General features: G+C 40.3%; 1 protein-coding gene across 1 annotated transcript in view; it reads left to right on the top strand.

Annotated features, from left to right (window-relative positions):
• cdkal1 (CDK5 regulatory subunit associated protein 1-like 1) overlaps positions 1-23,226 on the top strand; it is a 224,467-nt gene that overhangs the window by 123,395 nt on the left and 77,846 nt on the right. Inside the window, exon 10 of the mRNA XM_062399418.1 lies at positions 9,028-9,173. Within this exon, the coding sequence (XP_062255402.1) occupies positions 9,028-9,173 (146 nt within the window). The remainder of the gene's footprint in view (positions 1-9,027; positions 9,174-23,226) is intronic.

Here is a 23,226-nt window from a genome sequence, read left to right as displayed (position 1 = left end):
GCTTTTAGACAATAAACCAAGTTAGAGTGGATAGGAGCTAAATGGAAGAAGGATTTTTTGGAGGAGTAATCTGTTGAGAATTGTCCTTTATTTGTTCACATTCTGTGGCTAATTATGTGGGTAAATAAAGACAAATTAACAAGTTTTAGATTTGTGGTCAGTCAAAATGTAATTTTTGTGAAATATTAATAAATCAAGACAGCGGGATTCAGCTAGTACTAAGAAAAGAGTTTCCTCCCTGCAGTTATGCAATTTGTGTTTTTTGTGTGAATGCTCTAAAATGATTGTATTTTTAGGGAATGTGGGGCTTGGAGAACAAAAGAGGGAATTTTGTATTTTAAGAGCATTTCAACGTGAAATAGGGGGCTCGTCCTAGAAACTGCAGAGGAAGTCAGTTTAACAGTTTAGATTTCCCTATAATCGAAAGGACGTCTTTAGGATGAGTGGATGCAAACTTGCAAAGGGAAACCAAGTGAATAATGATCCCAAATTAACCAGTGTGGCACACTTCCTACTGTGATAAACTTATACTTTACACTATTTCTGCAATAAATGTACTTCTTCGTTCAGCTAATGGAGATTATCAAGAACTCAAAAAACTATTATTTGTGTTTGTCCTAACCCAGGACATTGCCAAAAATGCCGCTACTTTTTTAATTTGACTTTACTGACAGCTGTACACTCAAAGCTGTGCACTGTGCATGTGAGGAGGCAACTTCAGAGGATGAATAAAGAAGGAACAGTTCAAGAAATGTAAAACGTAAATGGACAGACTTAAGGTTAATATGATGGAGACATGAGTGAGGGACTATTCTGATTTAATAAAAATGTTCTTACTTTTTTTAATTTGTTTTAAAAGATATGATACTGAAAGACTCATCCCTGAGGACAATAATGTGGAAGTATAGAGGAAGGAAATGGAAGATATTGGCGGACTGAAGTAGGGTAATGACAACCTAGAAAACTTTTTTTTTGTTCACAACAGATACACCTCTGAATCAAACAATCAAGGACGACTGTAGATCTCAGATGAAATTAGGGTACAAATGAGGAAAAAGGGGGCTGAAGGCCCGGGGATAGAGATGAGGGGTAAAAAGGAGTGAGAAAGTGCTGTGGGAAGCAGCAATGGAGGTTGTAATTAACCAGGGGTTAATGGAGGTGGCTAATTGTCCCCCACATGTATAGGTAGGCTTTCTGCTTGGCTACATTACAATTAAAAACCCACCCTCCTAATGATAGGGAATAACAATTAACTGATAATTAGAAATATACTAGGACGCCACACTGGCTTGTTCTGTGTGTGTGTGTTAAGAAACATTTCATATGCTACTGGTCTTTTCATTGTTAACGTCCATACTTTGAATTGAATTATATCTTTTAGGTCTGAATCCTCAGTCAATTAACCTACATAAGGAAAGATAAGAGTGCTCGTCTTTAACTTATCATTGTCTTTTGTTGCTCCTGTGCTCCATTTACCCTTTCTCTGCTTCCCTATGAGCCCCTCTTCACGTCTTCCCTCCCCTCCTCCCTAATTTCCCTCTTTTTTTAATCTTACTCTGACCGTTGTTATATGGCCCAACATAAAAACTCGCCAGAAAAAAATTAAACGATTGTATAATTGTTTCTTGGTTAGCTTTTTACCAGTTGTTCCTTAACATTCTTTTAGCCAGTTTTAACCCATTAACACCTAAGATGTTGTATACCAACAGACTCTAAAAGTGTAGTTTAAAAGCAACAACCTAAAACCTGAGGGTTTTCTTAAGAGCAGGTAGAGACATGTAATTAAAAACATCTGACAGTTTAAACATTTGTTTTTTATTATACATCACTGCCAATTTTATAACAATTTTTTTTTTTTGTTATCCAATGAAGCTCTGCTATAATTGTTTTAATATCGCTCCCGGCGGTTAGATCGTCAGCCATTGTCTGAAAAAGGAGCAGTAACACATAAGTGTTTGGCCTGCAAGTACTTCAGCGACAGTGTCACAATGTCACATGTCTTGAAAATGATGACATAATGGATGAGATGCACACGTCTCCTCCACGTCTTAAGTGACAAGCACACACACACACACACACACACACACACACACACATTTATATATGAATAAACACATGCATGTCACAACTTTTTCCCCCTCCTACCTACTCATCCTTTACTTTACTTCCGCTATTTTTTCTCCAATTTTTTCTCATGATGGTTGTAATCACGTCAATACGAGGGGCAGGGTGATGATGAAAGCCAAATCTCGGGAAATAGATTTAGCCTTCATCTTCTGTAAAGGCCAAATTGTATCCCTCTGTCTTTTCCTTTGAAGGACCCTGCTGCTTATATAACAGCATCATACCAAATGGCTTTAATTGAAGCTGAAAAGGTCATGGAACTTCTCCACTTCCCCCTAAAAGATGATTCTCTCTCACACGTACTCACTGAAATCACTGTCTGTCTCCATCTCCCTCTGTCACACAAGAACACGCAATTTCTTCCTTTGTAGCGCCTGTTCCCCCCCGACGGATGCAGACAGCTTCACAGCACCATTTGCTGATTGGAGCAGTTAAAGGCCCAAATCGCCTCTCATGGGCCACTTGTCGCTGACATTTTTGTTGATTACATTGTGCCTTCGCTGGTTCCTGTTTGAGTGGCTGCATGTAACAATGTGCCGACTTTGTTCCTCACCTCCCTGACATTTTATCCTCATCATCCTTACCCTTAATACTGCAATTTTTTTGTAGCTGACTTTCTGCGTGTCCATCCGCCTGTTAATAAATAACTAAGTGGCTGTCAGTAGGTCAGCTGATTATATAAGGTGTGCGTGGGCATAGATTCCAGTGCAGGCGCTTGTGCGAGCCTGTGTATGCGGATGAGTGTGGCATGGTAGCTGACTCAGTAAATGAGGTGTGAAAGTAGGAGTCAGTCAGGCAGAGATGAATGAAATAGCAGTTGTCTATTAAACCTCCTCCCTCAGAGCTGATCTCAGTTATAGCAGAGAGACATCAGATATGTCATTCACACCTACACAGTCAGCTCTGTGTAACAGTGCTGCGATGACTGTCACATCACGAAACAAGTTATTTCACTTTAAGTCTCACTCCACTTTAATTCAATCAAGGTTTTTACAACTAGAATTCAAAACTGTAAACAGATCTTTTGTTTTGGAGAGTTGGTTTGCATCCAGCTGTAAACAACATGTCTTAACCGTACATTTTGAGAAAACATGAATTGCTGTAGAGCGAGCGGGTCGTCCACTATAGGGGCTGCAGTTCGATCCCATTCTCCCCCATTCTATGTGCCTGATTGTCCTTGGGCAAGATACTGAACCACAAATTGTCCCTAATGGCTGTGCTGGCAGTAAGTGAGGGGACATGGGACAAAACATAACCTGTAATTTAACTATTAAATCACTATTTATTTGTCTATTTACATTCATCCACAGTTCCCTGCAGCCCCACTGGGCCTTGGAAAGGTTGACAAACTACCAAATACCCATAATGAAGTGAAAACTCCATCTTCTGAATCGGCTGATATTTTTCATACCCAGGACATTCACATTCACACACATAATTACACATACACACACAGACTCACACACACTAACAGACACACACACACACATATCCGCACAGATCCCTCACCTTCACACTCAGATGAGAACACATGCACAGCTGTGCGGGCACACACACTTGGACACACCCTCTCAGACCTTTTTCATTTTAATGAAGCCTTGGGGAGCCTCTTCACATTAGAGGCCTAATGTAGCATTGTGTGAGGGACCGGGCACCAAATGAATGCTCACGCTGAAGCTATTCTGATGTGGCTCTAAATCATGGCTCCTGACTTAATGCAGTGAATTAGTTTTTTTCTGAATCATTGTGTTGCATTTTGACTTTTGAACAATGGAGATTTAAAGGGTAGCTGCCCATTTGCAATTGGAAATTCTGGCAGTGATCTTTGATTGGGCTTTTATATTGTGCTTTATTCCTGAGTTTATTAAAGGTGAAAAGAATAATGCAAAAGAATGAGCTGAACTAGCTTCAGTTTCCTGCAGAAAACAATCCTTTTAGTTGTATAATGCATTGGGGTGTATTTTCAGTTCAGTCATTATAACGAGGAAAATGCCACAACGCAGTCAAGTGACAGTCTTAACAGTCAAACGATTCACACAGCACAATAGGTTGCTACATACACTTAATTTCCCTTTAACCGTACAGTACATGTGCTCTGTGTGAGGTGCTTCAGGCCGGGTTTGCCCTCCAGGGAAAATCTGGTGCCTTGAGTGTTTGAAATGTTTAGTACCGTGGGGAGCTCACGTTCTCTGGCTGCTGCTGAATGTTGCTCCCACCGACTGCGTGTTTGCGTGTGCGCCAGTGCACACACATGGGGACCTGACATACTACCCTGGGAACGGCTTGTAGGATCTCTCCCTCTGCAGACTCCCCTGGGTGAACTCTGCTCATTCTCTGATATGTGTGGGTTTGTGTGGATGCAGTCAGGGTGATACTTACTCTGTGTTTGCTTCAGTAAATTCACTTGAACCAGACTCTAACCCTTCCTGTCTGTGTGTTGGTACTTTGGGGAATCCAGCTGCTTTTTTCTGTGCCGTTAAATTAAAGTCACCAATGTGTCCTTACTCCAATGCTTAATATGATTATGATAATACGTGTGCCATATGCTAATTCTACACAGTACACTTCTAGCAATTCGATTAAAGTTTTGTTTATCTAGCTAATATAAATTAATGTATGGCATGCATTAACATGAAGTTGCAAATTGTAAGTAAAACATGTATTCCCAACGTGTATTACTCAGACACATATTGCTTTGTAGATCCTCCTGACATTTTCCTGTGCATATCTAGGGCTGTATTTGAAAACGCAAATCTCCAAGTCAGTTACTCCGGACATTTTCCACAGCTTTCCTTCCAGGTACCGTACGTTAAATGTCTGGAAAATGACAGAGTGAGCCATTGTGTGAATACAGCAGGAAAATTTTCAAATAACTCAGAGCTGTGCGAGTGGACATAGAGCTGAAAAAATACAAATATCTAAGGATGATTAAGAGCTGCCATACACATAGAATATGCATACAAGGATTTCACCTTTGAAAGACAAGATACAAGAGCTTTTGGTGATGATGGGCCGATGTTGATGAGCTGTAAACAACAACGTGATTTCCACAGCATCATTTATACGTCATGTCCTGCCTCCTTTATCCTCCACTAATGCTTCATCTGTCATATTAGTGTTCCAGAAATGTTTTTCAAAGCGCCTCCCCTGGAAAATCTTCTGTTCCGTTTTTACTTGTGAGAAAAGGCAAATTCCAGAAAATGTCCAGACCTCATTGTTTGGAGACAGTTAGAGTTTGTTTTATCTTTGATAAGTGATTTGCCGTTTTTAGAAATGCAAAACAGCAACAATTTGATCAAAACAAATCATCAGTTATATGTCTATCAGTTTCACACAAAAATGTTCAGAATCAACTTGTAACGAGAGTTCAAGGAGCCTGTGAAACTCACTCAAAGAATCAAGTTTCTCTTTTCCAAAAACAAGCTCAAAGGGACGGATGACCAGGTGGTGCAACAAAGAAAGAGCCGGGGCAAAATTCTTTCACAATATCCCAAATTAATTTTCAGGACTGGGCTCACAGTGACTCACACTTGTTGTCTTTGTGAGGAAGGGGGAGTTGGTGTGAAAGTGTGAAAGTCTTCCCTCATTGAGGCTGCTCGGAGCCAAACCACCATTTATATACTTCCTCTCTCCTTTTTCCCCCCATATATGTTCTTTTCAGTCCTATCTGATTGTCAGGCCTGGATATCAGATCCTTTGAGTTAAGCCAGTTATGTTTCGGGTTTATGTGTCTATCTGAGCTGATCAAGTGGAGATGAAAGGGTTGTGTGTCTGTTTGTGTGAATGCGGGAGACATAGGCCCAGAGGGGGGAGCGAGAGAGTGGCACGGAGAGTGAGCGAGAATATTACACTGCTGTAAGCACTGTCGGGACGGATAAATACAAAAGCAAAACAAAGTATGAAAAAATAAGTACGAGATAAAACACTTGCACAAATTCTTATTTGGCCGTTTAAGCCTCTTGCTCTGAGACGGATGGTTCACACAGGAGTGAAAGGACATAAAAGCAGCACTTTAATTTGCCACTGGGCATCGCTGAGCCATATCTTCGTCACCACAGCATCATCTTCTCTTCAGACTCACTAAACTGTCTGTCAGCGGCAGACAAACATGCAAAAGGCCTCAACTCCGCAGGGATCGGTAACAAGAGAGATTCATATCAGTGTGCTGTTTAATCATTGGAGGACGGGACACACTCTCAGACAGACGCACACACATGACAAATGGCTGGTGCGAATGAAAAGTCCTCCCCTAATAGATTAATCCCCAGTTGTCATCAGCAGTGTTGTGATACTCAAACTACCGTGCCATCTGCTGAGACCCCATTCTCCCTCGCAAAACACATGCATGGGCTTTATGCATGCCCACACACACACTTACACACATGATCGGTGGGATAGATTGTGGTCAGTGGGGTGTAGTTATTGTCTGTGGACCCAATGACACTGGAGAATCATTTAACACTCTTTGTTCATCATTTTCAACACACACACACACACACAAATGGAAACACACACATACTCAGACACACATGTACAGTAATAAATCTTTACCTTGAAAATGTATTACCTGTTTCTTTATAAAGTGACTGGTCACTTTGAAAGGACTTTATTTTGAAGACCCTGTCATTTCTCTCTGCTTGAAGCAAATGAGCATGTTGTTAACGACACTCTACTTACTCACTTAAATACTTGTTCACTCGAGGACTTGCAGTGAGTTTCACTTAAAAATTCTTTGAAAAGGCACATACAGAGAAAGTATCTATAAATAAGGAAAATAACACCGATCATTACCATCTATAATAATGTGTTTTAATCATATATAAGTTATCTGATCAACTGCTGACTAGGGAGGTGGTGGTTCTTCATTTCTTTAACTTTGATGAATTGCAGTCAAATGGTTGTTGATTCTAATTAGGTTCACAATTGTGAATAAGCAGAAGACCAGTGCTCTGCAACTTTTTCAGTTCTTGCTTCTGTTTCCTGAGTGGAGCATTGAATAAACAGGTGAACAGGTGTTTTTGCGGCAGTAATTGAGCTGGTGCCGGCCTTCACCTGCACCAGCTCAATTACTGCAGGTCCTGTTGACAGTGTCAGAATAGAAAGCTGCAACAAGCATCACCACAGGTCAAGAAGATAGGCACTGCACTAGTGCTGAGACAAGTTGAATAAATGATCAGAGTAATAACTTTTACAAAACATGAACCTGTTTCTTTTTCTCTCTCTCTCTCTCTCTCTCTCTCTCGCTCTTTCTCACACACACACACACACACACACACACACACACACACACACACACACACACACACACACACACACACACACGTATCAGGCTGATTTCCGTCACCAATCAAGCTCCATTTTCCGACCAAATTAAATCTTCCTAATTTGGGGCTTCCAGTGGTCACCCCCCTGTGGTGCTGCAACTGAGCTGTGTCTGTGTGTGTGTGTGTCTCTGTCTGAGTGGGTGTATGTGTGTGTGCGTGCATGCACTCATATGCTTTTGTGTCTCTGTATGAAGTATAGAACATTCCACAATAGATCTTAATTGAGAAGACGGACTGCAATCAGCTCATTCTTGTAGGAAATCATTAAATCATTTCTTCCTCCCCTCTCTTTTGCTTTCTCTCCTTCTCGGGGTGATTAGCATGGTAATGATAGCGTCCTGATTATGTCCATCAGAAAAATCTGACATCTGTACTCTCTCCACATCTTTTCCTGAGGAAATTAAAGTGAGAATGAAAGAAAGACAAAAAACCTGCCAGCTCTATGATTAATGTGTTTGATTAAAAAGACAGAATGTCACTGCTGCAGTTGTTTCTGGTAAAAGTGGGAAAGGAAAAGACCAAAAGGAGACAACTCAAAGTTCAGTGTTGCTTCCTAAAAATCCTATTTTAACCAGTTTTTTTTTCTGCAGGAGATATACATTGACTTAAGGGTATATATTACTGTTGATGTAAATCTCTGATATCAATTTGATTAGATAGAGCTCATTAAATATATATGAAAATATATTTATCACATCTGCTGGAATCCACTGAACATCCTTGTTTTATGAATATCCGGCGGTGGCCTTTCTCCTGAAGTTAATATATCTCCAACAGTAAAGTTTCACATGTTTTTAACTCACAGCGTGAGTTACCAACTTACAAACTTACAAGCTACTTTCAGTCTTCTGTACAATAGAAACTGGCAGCATTATGGCCACTGTGTAATTTCCCCATTCATCAAATCCTTCAACAGAAAGCTACTAGCCTGAAATAATTATACACTCAGTGGATACAGTGTATTTAACCCTCATAATTTTGATCTGAGCTGTGAACCTGCGTGCCTCTGTAAAAGCTCTTTACTTCTTTTTAGACACAAAGGACTCCTACTGAAGCAGCCTTGACTCTGTAGAAATCCAGTATTACGGGTCCGCGCTGAATTGCCTGAGCTGCTTTGCTTTTATTTTTCTGATATTTAAAAAAAGAGAAATAGATGTAAAAGAGAGGCAGTGTATCGTGGAAGGTCTTAAGTGTAAAGAGCACAGAGAGAGGTAGGAATGTTAATGGAACCTTCAGTTCATTCAAAGCTGACGGCTATCAATCATAAGAGCCATTTGCATTGACTAACCTTATGATTGAATAATTGGAAAGTTAGAGTTTTGGCCTCAAACACATGACTCCAATGGCTACACCACTTATTAAGAAGGTCTGTTATTTTATCCTAAGTATACCCACAGTAATTGTTAGACTATTTGGTAATTGTAACGCTAATTGTAAGAGTAGTTATTAAGTGACGGTAACACAATAACAGACTTTACTCAAGTGAGTGTTGTGTTTGGTCAAAAGACTTTGTCCATATAAGACATTCTAACCCTTTTTCTTCCTCTCTCCATCTCTCCCTCTCTTTGTGTCTCATTAGGAGATGGCTAAGATATTGAATCATCCGCGTGTCTATGCCTTCCTTCATATTCCCGTGCAGTCGGCCTCAGACAGCGTACTGATGGACATGAAGAGGGAGTATTGCGTCGACGACTTCAAAAGAGTAGTGGACTTCCTCAAAGAGAGGTAAGGCTGGATGTGGTCTCATCGCAGAATCTGGAGTCTGTTGCATGTTAGTGTCACGAGGACACGAACCCACCCTCATTATACGCTTGTTAGTTAAAGGTTTTGAGTCTCTCCCTCTGACTCATCATGTTTTACAAAAAGTGGTTGGACGAGACTGACTTGGGCTCCACTCCTTCCCTGATTGAATTGTACAGTAATTTAAAATAGATACAATTGCCCTGTTTGTCCATAAACATACACCCAGCCTATAATAATGAATTACAAATATTCGAGGGGAAACCGTTTTATTAGAAAAAACTGAAACCCGACATAGAAAAGAGTATTCAAACCCCTTGCTGTGTAGCACTGTAAACTCTGGTCGTGTACTATGTGTTTGCTTTCATCGTCCTTTCGATGAAGTTGAATGGAGTCCACATATGGAAAACTGAATTGATTATATATAGGTTAGAAATCCACCTACTGGTTTTTCGATAAGGTCCCACATCTTAGTCCTTCTACAAGTGCGACTTACCAAACTGCAGTCAGGACTAAAACTAAAGCACAAAGTCCATGCAACCTTCGGTAGACATTTTCTAAAGCTTGGACAGTTCCCAGGAGAAAAGTGGCCTCGGTAATTATTGTATGTGAGTATGTCTGTTCACACCACCCATTAGCATGCGTCTTCACATGTGCCTCAACCACTTGTGATTGGCTCTCACTTCCCCGCTCAGTATAATAAAGATCGATAAGCTGTGCTGGGCTCTACAACGGAATAAGATTTTACTCATTTGAAATGGAAAAATACTCTGGAGACTAGAATACTTTAAGTTCTAAATTAAACTACAGCAAGCCAGAGGTTGTCAGTTGAGATGTCATGTCGTGGATGCGTTGTTGTAGTAGTCTGTGTAATGGGTGTTACATGGTGTTACAGAAGATTTTATTTTTTTCAAGACAAAAAACCTGTTTTGTAAATTTTTGTCTGCAGTGATGCCCACACTTCTCAAATTTAAAAATCTTGAATTTGTAAAAAGTAGTTATCAATAGTCTGATTGCTCAGCGCAGTAGCAGAGTCACATCACATAGTAGCAGAGTTTTATAATGATGAGGGGAGACTAGACCTATGAGGCAGAGGATTTGGTGTTAACGTGAAGCATAGCAGCCTATTTGGCAATATTTCAGTTGGCAGTTCACAGACACTCCAGATCCATTTCGACCGAGCCTGAGGGCATCTGCCAAGAAGAATGGGATAAACTGCCCAAAGGTGAGCAAAGCTTGTAGAGAAGACTCAAAGCTGTAACAGCTACCAAACTGTCTGGATTAAGAATCTAAATGCTTCTGCAGACAAGGGAAATACAAACAAAACATTTGTATTTGTGTTTTGTGGCTCATTGGGTGTAGACCGATGAGCCAAAGGGCAATTTTATCCATTTACAGTCAAATCTTTGATGGTGAAGTGCAAAAAGTGAAGTATGTGAATACTTTCTGGAGTAACTGTGTATCTATCCGGACTGTTTGATAATATTTTTGCTGAAGCTCCTCATATTGACTCCTTTAAGTTGGATGTTGCCCGACTTCGGAGGCAGAATTTTTGATAAACATGACATTAGTCAGACATTTAAACATTTGCAACTCAAATATGATATACAAACATATATATACAGTTGAGATTTTAATCATCAGTATAGTTGCCACCAACTATTTTCCATGTAAAGGTATAGACAAGTCATAGCGTTCCGAGCAAAGAATCTCTTCATGATTAATCCATCTTCCTCAAACTATGCGCAGTGAACAACATACATGGATTTTAAATCTAAACATGTGCAGTCCTGACATGGATTAAATATACCCCCGCCCCCTCCATTAAAATCCACGATTCTAAAACATGCACATAATGCATGATTTGACCTCTGACCCCTTGCAAAATATGAGAAACGATGCAATCGTAATCTTTTACTTTATGAAGGATAATCTGTCATCGCAATTTGAGTATGATTACTTATGGCAGTACATGTCTGAGATTGTGGATAAATATAGAATTGATTCTACGATAATGCGCAATGAAGGGATTCCAATGAAAATGGGTTTGGGTCACATTTCTGCCTGCCATCTCCACATATTATTATGTGATTGATCAGAAAGATGTTTATGTATGCGATGGTACAGTACATTTAAGCATGTTATTGCTTTTTCCACATGATAACCTCTTATTTGTATGAAATGAAATCTATTACATGAAGGATTATCTTCCATCCTGATCCAGATGATCATGAGTGTGTACTTTACTCAGTGCAAAGCAATGCAGCTGAACATGGGAAGACTTTTCTCTGAAGAGTTATGTTGGTTTGGTTCCCATGTGTACATACATGTCTTTAGATGGTACAGAGAAGTAATTCTGTTAACTTGGTTTACTCTTAGCAGATGAGATGCATGTTCTGCAGCAATCAATAGATTTTGTGCAACTGCTTTATATGGGTCAGTTTTTTTCCTTCTAATACGTTGAAAAATCTCTTTCTGTCCTTCTGTGCTTTGATTTCTGGACAAACAAATAAAATGTGCACTATTGGTCTTAACTAAAAATAGGACCATTTTTTTTTTCTATTGATTAAAAATGTAACTAGGTTACCATCTAACCAATTGAATGGAAATTGAACCAATACCAAAAAGAAGGAAGTTTACTAAATATGACTTAAACTATCTTCGACTTGTTTCAGCACTAAGTTAACACTTAACATGTCCGTCATTCTATCCAACCACCTCTCTCTCTTTTAACTTCTCACTTCTCACTCACCTCATTTTATTTGTCATCCTGGCTCTGTTTAGAAACCCAATCTAAGCACCAGCCACTGAAGCTCTTAATGCATCGTACACTTCTCCTACTGGAAGTTCCACCCAGAGCACACTGCTCCGGGTTTTTCAGGTTTTACAGTTGCATTGTCGGCTCTTTTCCATTATTCTGTTAGCTTTTTCCATAGTTTCAATTGGATTAAGATTGTGATTTATAGTAGGCCACTTCACAATGAGCCAAAGTTTTCTTCTCATTCATTCACGGGTGCCTATAGATAAATGTTCTTCTCCTTAAAAGCTTAATGCTACTTTTGTGTTGTCAGAGCGGACACAATTTACTAATAGGCTCTGATCTCTATCCACAGCACAGCACATTCTTCCAGAATCAGTCATTTTTTAATGTTTTGAGTCTTCCTGTTGGTCTTTATATAGATATATATATATATATATCTATATCTTTATATATTGATGTCCCTGTGACAATTTGCCATTGGAAACTTCTAGACTTGGCACAGTGTGTGGTCTTTATTAGTCTTCTATAGTTGAGGCTTCACCATTTCTTCAAATCCTCCCTTTTAAGTTCCCTTTGAAGGGGCCTTGGGTTGAGGAGTGATGCTGCAGTGTTTGCTTTAACACTGACTCAGATGCTTATCTCTCTGCTGTGTGTGTGTGTTTGTTTGTGCGTGTGTGTACGTACACTCATTGTTCAGTGTGGAGTAGAGGTCTCTCTCCATGTCTCCAGTTGTTTTTTTAGTGTTCAATTGAAATTTAAACTCAATGACATTGGTCCGGCAAAAATCTTAACGCACTGTGGTAAATGGTCATGGAAGACTCACGCACGCACACACACACACTCACATGCACAGACCCATACACAGACCCATACACACACACACACAAGCTAATCACATGCAGGGTATAGTGTCATAAGATCTTGTTTACATAAACTGTCTGGCTACCCTTTTGTGTGTTATGTGTGTTTGTGCATGTGTGCATTACTCCGTTTCTGGCTACTGCTACTTAAACACACACATGTGTGATGCTAGTTGTGTGAAATCAATACCAGTACACATCCAGTGGCCTCATCCATTTGGCTGCTGCTCTCATGGCTGGGGCGTAGTTTGAAGTCTGGGAGCGAGTCCAGGGCTTTCGGACATGCCAAAAAACACAACCAGTGTATGAGTGAGCTTGGCTGGGTGCTGGAATGAGTAGGGCTCTGCTGCAGTGTCTATGTGTGAAATGTAAACAAACTGTCTTCTTTTTGTTGAGGGGCCTTTTTAAAGCAGCTATGTCCTGAGATGTTTATCTTTCAGATGAGAAGAGAGATAAAGATAGAGTAAGATACTTGGTGTGTGGTCGTGTGTGTTACTGTAGTAGCCTTTAGAGGTCAATTAGTATTTTTTCCAACTTCCTCTACAATTACCCTTTGATTCTTTCTTAACAAGACACTTAGACCCCGACCTTTTAATTGGACCTACTAAGACTCAACAGCTTATGGAGGAACAACATTACACATGATATCATAAGTTAGCTTAATTTGAAAAACGAAATATTAATTAAAAAATATTAATTGTTTCATTGCTTTCCTCAAAGAAGATATATGCAGATATACATACTCATTATTATTATTACTATTATCGTGAAAGCATTTTACATATGTTCAGTTATTTGTACACTTCTCTGAACTACATATTCTTAGTCTATTTTTATAGAACTTAAACCTTTTAATTTTTTTAAGTTTTCTATTTCAAAAAGCCTCCCAACATACTCTCTGTGTGGTTTGTGTGCAGGTGTAAGAGTCATAAAGTTATTACAAAGCCGCGGCATTTCAAACTGAATAACTCAAAGTGCAAAATGAAGCGCTGTCATTGTGCGGTAGTGAGTCAGCCACGCAGGTGACTATCAATGTTGGTCTTTCATGTAGCCACATAAAGTTCACCTGAAGTGTTGAGACAGGCAGGAACCTTGTGTAGGTATGTGTGAGGTCAGTGCTTATCTGACTGACACACACAGCAGGAGACAAATGTATTTCTCGATCCGAACCATTTAATGCCACCAGCACTGAAGAGGTCACCAGGGGTCAAACACCTCTGCCCTCCCTTATCAGAGAAAACTAGGACACAGAAAAGCAAACACACCGGACCTCCCTCCTCGACATCCCTCTCTGCTGACAATCTTGAACCCCATTCTCTGAACTTAGATTCTGTTTTCTGCAGACAGATAATTGGTTTCAAGTGTTTCTTTGTCCGTTCGTCTTTGCATCTCTGTGCAAACTGACACCACCACTGTTGAGTGAGTAAAGTCACCTGGTCAAGAAATAGACTCAGAAGCCCTGTAATTATCTCTGAAAGTATAGGACATAAACAAGTCAGGTTGATGTGGAAAATATATTTTTGGTAAAGTTCTGGACAAGATAAGAAATTATTGGTGACTCTTGGCAACATTATCGTTCAAAGAATGGTCGTGACATTTAAAATGCCCTCTAAAAAGCAGTAGAGTGAACCATTAGTTCCTGCTGGTCCTCAGTAGGTGAGTTTATGACTGGGGATACTTCAGGCTACCTGTATACGTGTATTTAATACTTCATGTTTTTTGTTAAATCAGTTACAATATTGTTAGAAGATTGTTACTACTGACAAATGGATTCAAATTCTATGTATCTTAAATTTTATATGAATATGTTTTTTGTGTTTTTGTCTTTGCAACCCCTCTCCCTTCTCAAGCTTTGGTGCGTGCGCCCAGGAATCATCTTTAATGTCGTTTTCAGACCTACTGGTAAATCCAGAGTTTGCCTTTCACACATGCACAACACAGCTGGAGGTTATCTGCACAGAGGCGTTCACAACAGCATCAATTCCTCATCATTATTCAGGCGAGAGGTGAAGAAGCCGTGTGCAGCAGACAGAGGCAGGAAGTGACATATGAACTCAGTCACCTCGACACAGCACCTCGACACCGACGTCGGCTTTTATCACAGAAAAACTTTCATGACATCTTCGTCGGTGTTTTCTTGGTTTGTGAACTCGCTGCATGAATCTTTCTTTCACTACCTCCAAAGCAAATGCACATACTCTCTGGACTAAGGTTTATCGACAGGTGAGAGTGGAAACACTGGCGCTATTGTCCACGGAGGTGCCAAAGTCAACAAAAACTAATAGCTCCTTGTAAGAGCTCTAAACCTCAACCCCAGCTGCAACACAGCTTTGAGAGATTTTAAACTAAAATGCAGCCAGTTCTTGGGTTTAGAGGCTCGAAAAGGAGGAAAATGTATTAGTGTGGACAGAGCCTTCCACTGTAGTCTGCCTGAGATAAAGTAGTTGTTTTGTTTGACAGGTAACAATCATGAAGCAGTAAGTGTTGTGTTCACAAAAATCAAAGCTTTAAATGTCCAGTCTTAACAACTGGAAGAGATTGCTGTTTAAAAAAAAAATCCCCCTGGTGTTCTCTAGCACAACACTGCAATTCTCCTGCAGTGCAATACAAATCTAAGTTGCAATAATTAAGTATATATTTGCAATTTCTCCAGAAACAAACCAAACGCTGCACTCTGGGGAGAGAAGGGGGGGAGGAAAGTAATTTCTACATTCATGAACATACACCAGCTCTTTCGAACAATTTGATTTGTTCCACAGTTAAACACGTATCAAGTTTAAAGGTCTCTTGATGGTTGACTGCGCAAATCTCCTGTCACTGAAAGCTCATTCACACTTATCAAATCTAATGGTAAATCAGGGCTTCGCTGACCCTTATTGAAGCATGTGTAGGCCGACTGGTAGAGGAAAATCAATTGTGTTTCTACGTTGTAGTCATTATTTAAGACAGATTTTTTTTTTCCCTCCTTGGACGAGCTAGAGAACAATGAAACCCCACTGAAGCACAAAACACTCATGGTATGATTAAATTCAACGTAGGTCAATAGGAAGGTAATTTGCAGTTTGCAATTATTTTTAAATCGACTACACCTAGGTTATGGTTATATATTTTGATGACCTTTGTACATTATCTAAAATCTTTTCAACAATGTTCAAAACTAAAGAAATCAACAATATTATTCATAGTAACAGAACTGTTTATTCTGTCGCCTTTTACTCCTCATACTCGTTGATGAAGGAACACAATGCTAGCCTGATAGCATGTTAGCCACTGTCGTTATTGGTGACCCTCGAAGGATCACGATTATACATTGCTGTTTGCAATGAATGTTCATGTCAGGTAGATTTTCATTGGCGATGATGGTGAAGACAACAACTCCCATGATCCCCCGCTGCCTCACAAGGTCATCATACCAGAAATTGTATTATTTATTATTATTTGATTGAGAGCCCCCTGTGGCCAAAGGTGCAAATTGTATGTTTAATTGTTGCCATATATTAGTTGATTCTTCCAGGTTTTTGTCATAGTTTAAATACAAAATCAGATTGGATTGTTCTCTTAAATATGTTTGCCTAATTTCACACTTGAGCCTTTGATACAGAGCTTCTGAAGTCTTCCATATCCACAGAGAAAAGCTGCATTAAATATACTTTCCTTTGAATGATATAATAACTAATTTCCCCAACTTGTTATAACCGATTGTTTCATGCCGTGCATAATTCTAACAATCAGTCACATAATTATTTCAATAAAATGGTTAATTTGTCCTCGTCTGCCAACACAGACCATATTTTTTCACATCTTTTCTCCCGGCTTCTATCAATTAAAATCAAATAATGAAGTACAGTCTTTATGTAATGATGTATGGAGGAAATCCTGTTATGGTGGAATAAGGCTGTTACAGTGCGAGCGAATGTGGTCAGAGGATTTTCCACAGTTGTTTCATAGTTTGCCGTAATATAAGGGCTGATTTCCCCACAACTACTCTATAGGATTAACTGTGTTTGAACCACAGGGGCCAAAGATGAAACGCCTGGAAAAGAATGGTTCTGTGGGTTGGGGATTGGTTGTGTGTGTGTGCGTGTGTGTGTGTGTGTGCGTGTGTGTGCATGCGTGCGTGCGTGCGTGCGTGCGTGCGTGCGTGCGTGTGTGCGTGTGTGTGTGTGTGTGTGTGTGCGCGCGCGGAGGAGCAGATTCTGGCAATATTAATGTTGAACTTAAGGGTTCATAAAGAGGAGGAGGGGGAGTAAGCCTTCGTGTTACCAGAGAGGGGTAGATGATGGGGGAGGGCCAGGCGCTGAGCGGGCCTTTAGACCCTCTGTGGTTTCCCTCATGTTCCTGACCTCTGAAAATTCTTTCAATCTCAGGCCATAGATGTCCTACTCTGTAGGATACACACTCACTTTCATCTGAGCTGTGTGTATGCTTATTTGTATTCCAATTTCCATATTATTAAAAGAAAAAAGAAGGAAAGCATTCAGCAAAGTTTTCAGATGTTTACAGTCGCGGTCCCACATGAATGAGGATTTCAAGGGTCAACAGGTGATTCATATGTGTGATCCCATCAGCTGACTGATACAGTGACCCCTTGACCTACAACCTGACTTGTGTTAACCTCGGACTCCACAGTTAATCTCCATCTGAGCATATGGTTACCATTTTATCCTATTTACCAGTGCGTCTCTGGATTAGGCCATTAAGATATTCAAATTAAATATTCTGATATGCTTTCACGGTTGGTGTTCCCCTCACATGCTGCTTTGTATGAAATCACTCCGACCTATAACACACCTTCTATCCTCGTCAATCTTTTTTCCTGTCCTCTTTTAGAATTTCACTCTGTTTATCCCTGTTTAGCAAACAAAAACATTCTCACAGCTGCACCTGGTTTTCATTTCACAAATTCTCAATTATTTGACAATTTGTTTCATATTGTCTTAATTGCCACAGAGAAACGTGGGAGAAGGAGCTGTGATGTGAATACTGTCTCTTTTCTCTTTGCCCAAGGATGAATTTTCTCATGAATTCATCAATGCGTAACACAAAAGGCAGCAGAGTCTCCGGGTGGTCTCTGGACTTTTCAGCAAATTATTAGTCCAGATTTAACATCAACTGTTATGTACAAAGAGAAAAGAACATTTTATCACTTTGCAAGTTTTTAAATATACAGCTGGTCCAGCACCGCTGGTGATTGATTGAGCTGATTTTCGTACCTTACATTCACAAATCACAGGGGTCAAATGTGGCTCTCGACCTTGTGGTTGTTATTACATGTCACTGCCAACATGCCAAATGCTTTAATCAATTTCCCTGATGTGCTGTTTAAACAGGATGTGACTAGTGACTTGGTTTTCAGCTGCATTAGGATTTATGAACATCCATGTAGCAATAAGATAAAGTAGAATACACTATAATTTATCCACTGTATGTGTTTTCCACACTCATAAAGATAATGAAGGAGCATGATATTTTTGATTAAATGAATAATAATTATATTCAGGTCGCATTACTCAAAGGTTATCATTCTGTTATGACCATGAAAACCATACACATGCTTGATTTAGCATAACTTCATATTTGCAGCCTGTCAGTGTGCAATGACTTTTATCAAAGTAATTGTAACCTTATAATGCTTCCTTTGAATGATCTCTAAAAAATGAACTCAACTCGTGTTGATTCACAGGGTTCACAGAGACTCGATCCTGAAAAAGTAACAATTGGAAAATGTTTTAAAATGTTATCTTACAACAGGTATGACTGGATTGCTTAAGCTCCCTCAGTATTTCAGGCACCGTAAAGTGTTGGTAGTGTGGTGCAGTGGCGGCAGAGTGACTCTGTGACTGTTGATATAGTGTCCTGGTGATAAGCTTTCTGTCTGTCTCAGCCTCTTATGAGTGTATCGACTGTTACTCTCCAAACAGCATGGCCCCAGGACGTGCGTGTGGGTGTGTGTGTGTGTTGGTGTGGGTGTGTGTATGTGTATGCGTTTGTTGGTGTTGGTGTGTGGGTGTGTGTGTGTTAGTCATCTGTAATAGTCACGCGGAGTGACATGGGTTACAGCAGGACACACAGTGTGGAGTCAGTGTTTCGCTCAGTCTCCTGCTGAAGACATACCTTCATTAGTTCACGCACACTTCGAGGTTTAAGGTATCGGCCAGGACTAATGTTTCACCCGAATAGGAGGTGGGGCGGCAGTTCCCTGAAGGCTGGTGTATGTGTGTGCGCTTGTGTGTCTGGGAGAGGGGGTAAAGACAAGCGAGGGAAAGAAGAGAGGCGGGAAAAGAGCAGTAAGCAAGACAGGTTTACCGCGATAACCTGCCACACTGGCGCGACCTGTCAACATTTCCACCCTCCTTCTGCTTCTCCTTTCTCTCCAGCTGATGATTCAGCGAGTTAAGTCAATGAAGCAGTGAAGGTCTTCCTGTGCGTTTTGACACTCAGTCTTTTAGTGAAAGCCTTTACTCAACCACATAGATACAATGGGAGGACATGTACAACAACATGTTTTTAGTCATCGCAGGCACAGTAACATCTCATGCACAAACACGCTTCTATGTTGGAAAGTCACCATTCAGCAGCGGCATTTATGTACACAGGTTTTCTCATTCACATTTTGAACCAATGGCCAAGCAGATTTGGACGTGGGAGCTTGTGAATAAGCTTGAATCCAGTGATGCTACCGCAGATGTAAATTTGTTAAACTCAAGGCCACCATATTTACTGACACGTGTCTCAGAATAAATCTCTCTATCCTTATGGACGCCCAATGTAGTCACCAACAGTAAAGCCACCACCCTTCATTAAATATATTTATTCAGAATCCTCCCCACCTACATATCTAACTGCTATTACTTGCCTACCTACGGACTGCTACTTACCCACTGTATCCTTGGGAGGCTGCAGCCAACATGGTCACCAACAGTCCAGCCTGAAAATAAACATCCAGAAACGTATCTACCTACCTACCTTCTTACCTATCTTCCTGCCTATTAATCGGCCCACACATTTATCTACCCTTACATATATAATGTATATATTTAACCATTGATTTATAGGAACATCACACATACATATGGGGATCTGCTTTAATCCTTAAGGCTATTGGTTTATGTTGACTAGGTCTCTCTGTATAGGTGATTTAATCCAGGAAGGAGAGATAGAGGGAGGGGGCTTTCCTGCCTACATACCTGTCTGTGTGTGTCAGTGTGTCTAGTGCTGTGAACTGGCTCCGCTTAAACAACAGGAAAGAAGCAGAGAATGACTCATTGACTTCACAACAGGCTGAAACTGAGATGTCTGTGTGAGAGCGTGTGGGTGTCTGTGTGCATGCACTGTAGACAGAGAGAAGCACTTTGAGGGTAATGACTCCTGGCAGTTTGACTTATTGATACCTCCTCTGGATTATTCCTTATTTCCTCCCCACAAGCCAGAACAGGACAAATACAGATTTGTGATAATTACAGGAGTTAGGTTTTCCTTCATTAAGTTGTGTTAATTTAACATTAGTCCTCTCAGACCCCAGTGTTTATCCTTCCTGCCTATAGTATAGAAAGAAAAGATCAGAGAAACATTTGCAGGAGCATTAGGTTAGTGTGTCTGAATCTGTACAACATGTCCAAGCAGAAGTGAAACGCTGTGTTCACAAAGAGCAGGTGACAAAACAGCTCGACCTTCATGCAAGGCTTGTCAGAACAATTCAGAAAGCACAAGGTGTTCTGTTTCCTTTGAATTACATCACTCTAATGATCTTGACCCATCTTTCTTATCCGTGATCAGTTTATTTTATAGCAGGTTTTAGACAACATTTGTGACACATCACAGAAGTGATGAGTCAATGCTTATATTATCCTTAACTAACCAACTGTAGTTTATAATTAAGTTGTTTTAGTCAGTGGCTACTTTACTGTGGGTTTGACTCATGAGCCTCAATCTTATCTGTTTCCCTGAAAGACTGAGGTAATGTTTGAATAACAACACTTTCCTCATTAATACGTTGTCTTTAATTGAATAAAAGATTTTGAGGTATTTGTTTTCTCTTAATCACCTCAAACTAATCGTATTAGTACACTAGCATGGGAAAGCACACTGAGTGGTTTCCCACTAGACAATATACGCCAAGTACAAACTGAGCTCAGGACAGCCTGTTCGTTCTCGTGTTGTTGGGTAAGATTGTTCTGCTCTTGAGTTTAAAACTGCTGTTACACAACCTCATGTCAAGGTTCTTTTGTTATTATTATTTATGAATCATAAATTCAATTTGGCCCCATACAGAATAAATATTTCTCATCTGAAAACAACCTCTCCCACACACAGTGAGCATAGTCTCAGACTGCTAACACCTGCATTTTTTACACAGGGACGCGTCACTGCATGATACGTAGCGTGACAGTTCAATGTGAACATGTAAACAACCTCTCCCCAAACATAATGGAAAGTAAAGTAACAAGGCAGCGAAGTGCTAACTTTGCATGTGCTCGCACCCTCCCAGTGATCACACATAAGCTAACACACAAGGTCAACTGATACTCGGGCCCATCTATCAGCACAGTCACTGTCTGACTCACCTTTTTTTGGTCTCTATCTCCCTCTCTTTCTCTCTCTCTTTCCCTCCCTCCCTCATATCGTATTTCCCTTTGACTCAACCGCCTTTGAGAGATTATTTTCTACCACACAGTTTCACTCACAGTTGATGGAGTATAATATGTTTGCATGGGATTAGTTTAGCCTTTGCGTGTGTGTGTGTGTGTTTGAGAAAGCGAGGGAGAGTTTTTGAATTTGCCATCATGCTACAGTTATTTCAGCCTCCAGTGGGTTTTCCCTAGCAGCGAGCCTTGCTGTGTTCACCCTGACGTGTTTGTGTGTGCGTTTTTAAATTCCTGTTAACTGTAAACAGTCCACAGGGAGGGAAACTTGCCGCCTAAATATTAAGCTCGAAGGTTAAGTAATGTTTAGCAGTGTTGAGCTATTAAACCCTAAGGGACACACTCTTACCGGGAACCTTCTCAGGTTATCCACTGTTTCAGTTATTATATGAAGCTACGTAACCCGAGGCAGTTAGAATGTGAGAGGAAATGTTGTTGCTTTTAATAGGTGTGTTTGCACATAATCTTTCAAGGAATATTGTTGACAGTAAAAAAGGCCTTCAAAGAGGTGGGAATGAGAAGGCTGCTCGCTTTACTGAAAATCACACATTAATAGAGGAATTAACTAGTTTCTCCCTGAAAGCTTCTTTCTCACTCTCAAGAAAAGCCCATATGATGCTTAATGATTCATAAAATCATTAGTTAGTTAAAAGCAATTAGTCAGTTAATTACTTGTCTAAGAGAGAACAACCAACTTCAGCATCAATCAAGTGTTTCTCAGGAGTGGTCACCCCCTGTTTTCTGTTGCTACTGCTCTCAAAGTTTCATGCTTTTGAGTTAATTCACTAGGCCTAACTGGGATCTACTCTCAGTTAGGGTTAACATGTGTCTGCTTGGCTCAGATTGGCCACACTTGAATTGGTGCCCTGCTAACCTGTGAGCAAACCTAATTCCTCTATCAGCTGGAGAAGCAGTTTCTTCATGTAAGCTGGCCTGCAAACAGAGATGATTAAATAGCCCATTTTCACCTTACTACTAATTCCAAATGTCTGTCTGTATGTGGGAAGCATATCTGGATAGTGCAATGTCAAATTTGGTGCGATTTGGGCGAGTGACACATTAAATACAAGTGAATAATATGAAGCATGAAATGAAACGCATTCAGTATAAAATAGGTGCGAGTACGGTTGAACAGCTTCACTACAGATAAACCAGGTAGGATGAAAGCAAAGTTCTCTAATTTCACTCTGCACCATCCAAACAGGCAGGTGTACAATAGACCCTGCACTATTGTGATCCTAGAAGACCTTCCATCTCGCTCTCTACAAAAAGAGACTTGTTTCAGCATGTTATTAACAATATTTGTAACTTGTAGCTGTGAATAATTAGCTCCATAGAGAATTCCCACCATGCATTTGATTCAGAGGCTCTTTATGACCAGCATTTACCCGGTGCTTTAATGTTATCCATAGTGCGGGTGCAGGTCAATATAGCGTATCAGGATGGAATGATGAATCATATGCTTTGGGTATATCAATGAAGGTTGGATAAATTGAAATAAAATGTAAAGAGGCGGTCCTTTTAACGCCTGGCTAGACAGTCACGAGTGTCACGCCTTTGCATGCATGTGTGTGTGTGTGCGTGTGTGTATGAGAGTGGGTGGTTTTGCGTGTCGGTGCTCTTATTACTCCTCTCTCAGACTAATGAAATGTGTATGTGTGTGTTCTCCTTACCCTTCTCCAAGGCTAATGAAGTACGTATGTGTGTGTGCGTGTGCATGTGCGTGTGTTACTGCGCGTGTTAAATTGAACTGCAGTTCTGCTCCGGTGTGTTCG

Source organism: Platichthys flesus, chromosome 11, assembly GCF_949316205.1.
Source record: "Platichthys flesus chromosome 11, fPlaFle2.1, whole genome shotgun sequence".
NCBI classification, from domain to species: domain Eukaryota; kingdom Metazoa; phylum Chordata; class Actinopteri; order Pleuronectiformes; family Pleuronectidae; genus Platichthys; species Platichthys flesus.
Note: the sequence above shows the minus strand (reverse complement) of the source record. Positions and strands in the feature narration are given on the sequence as shown.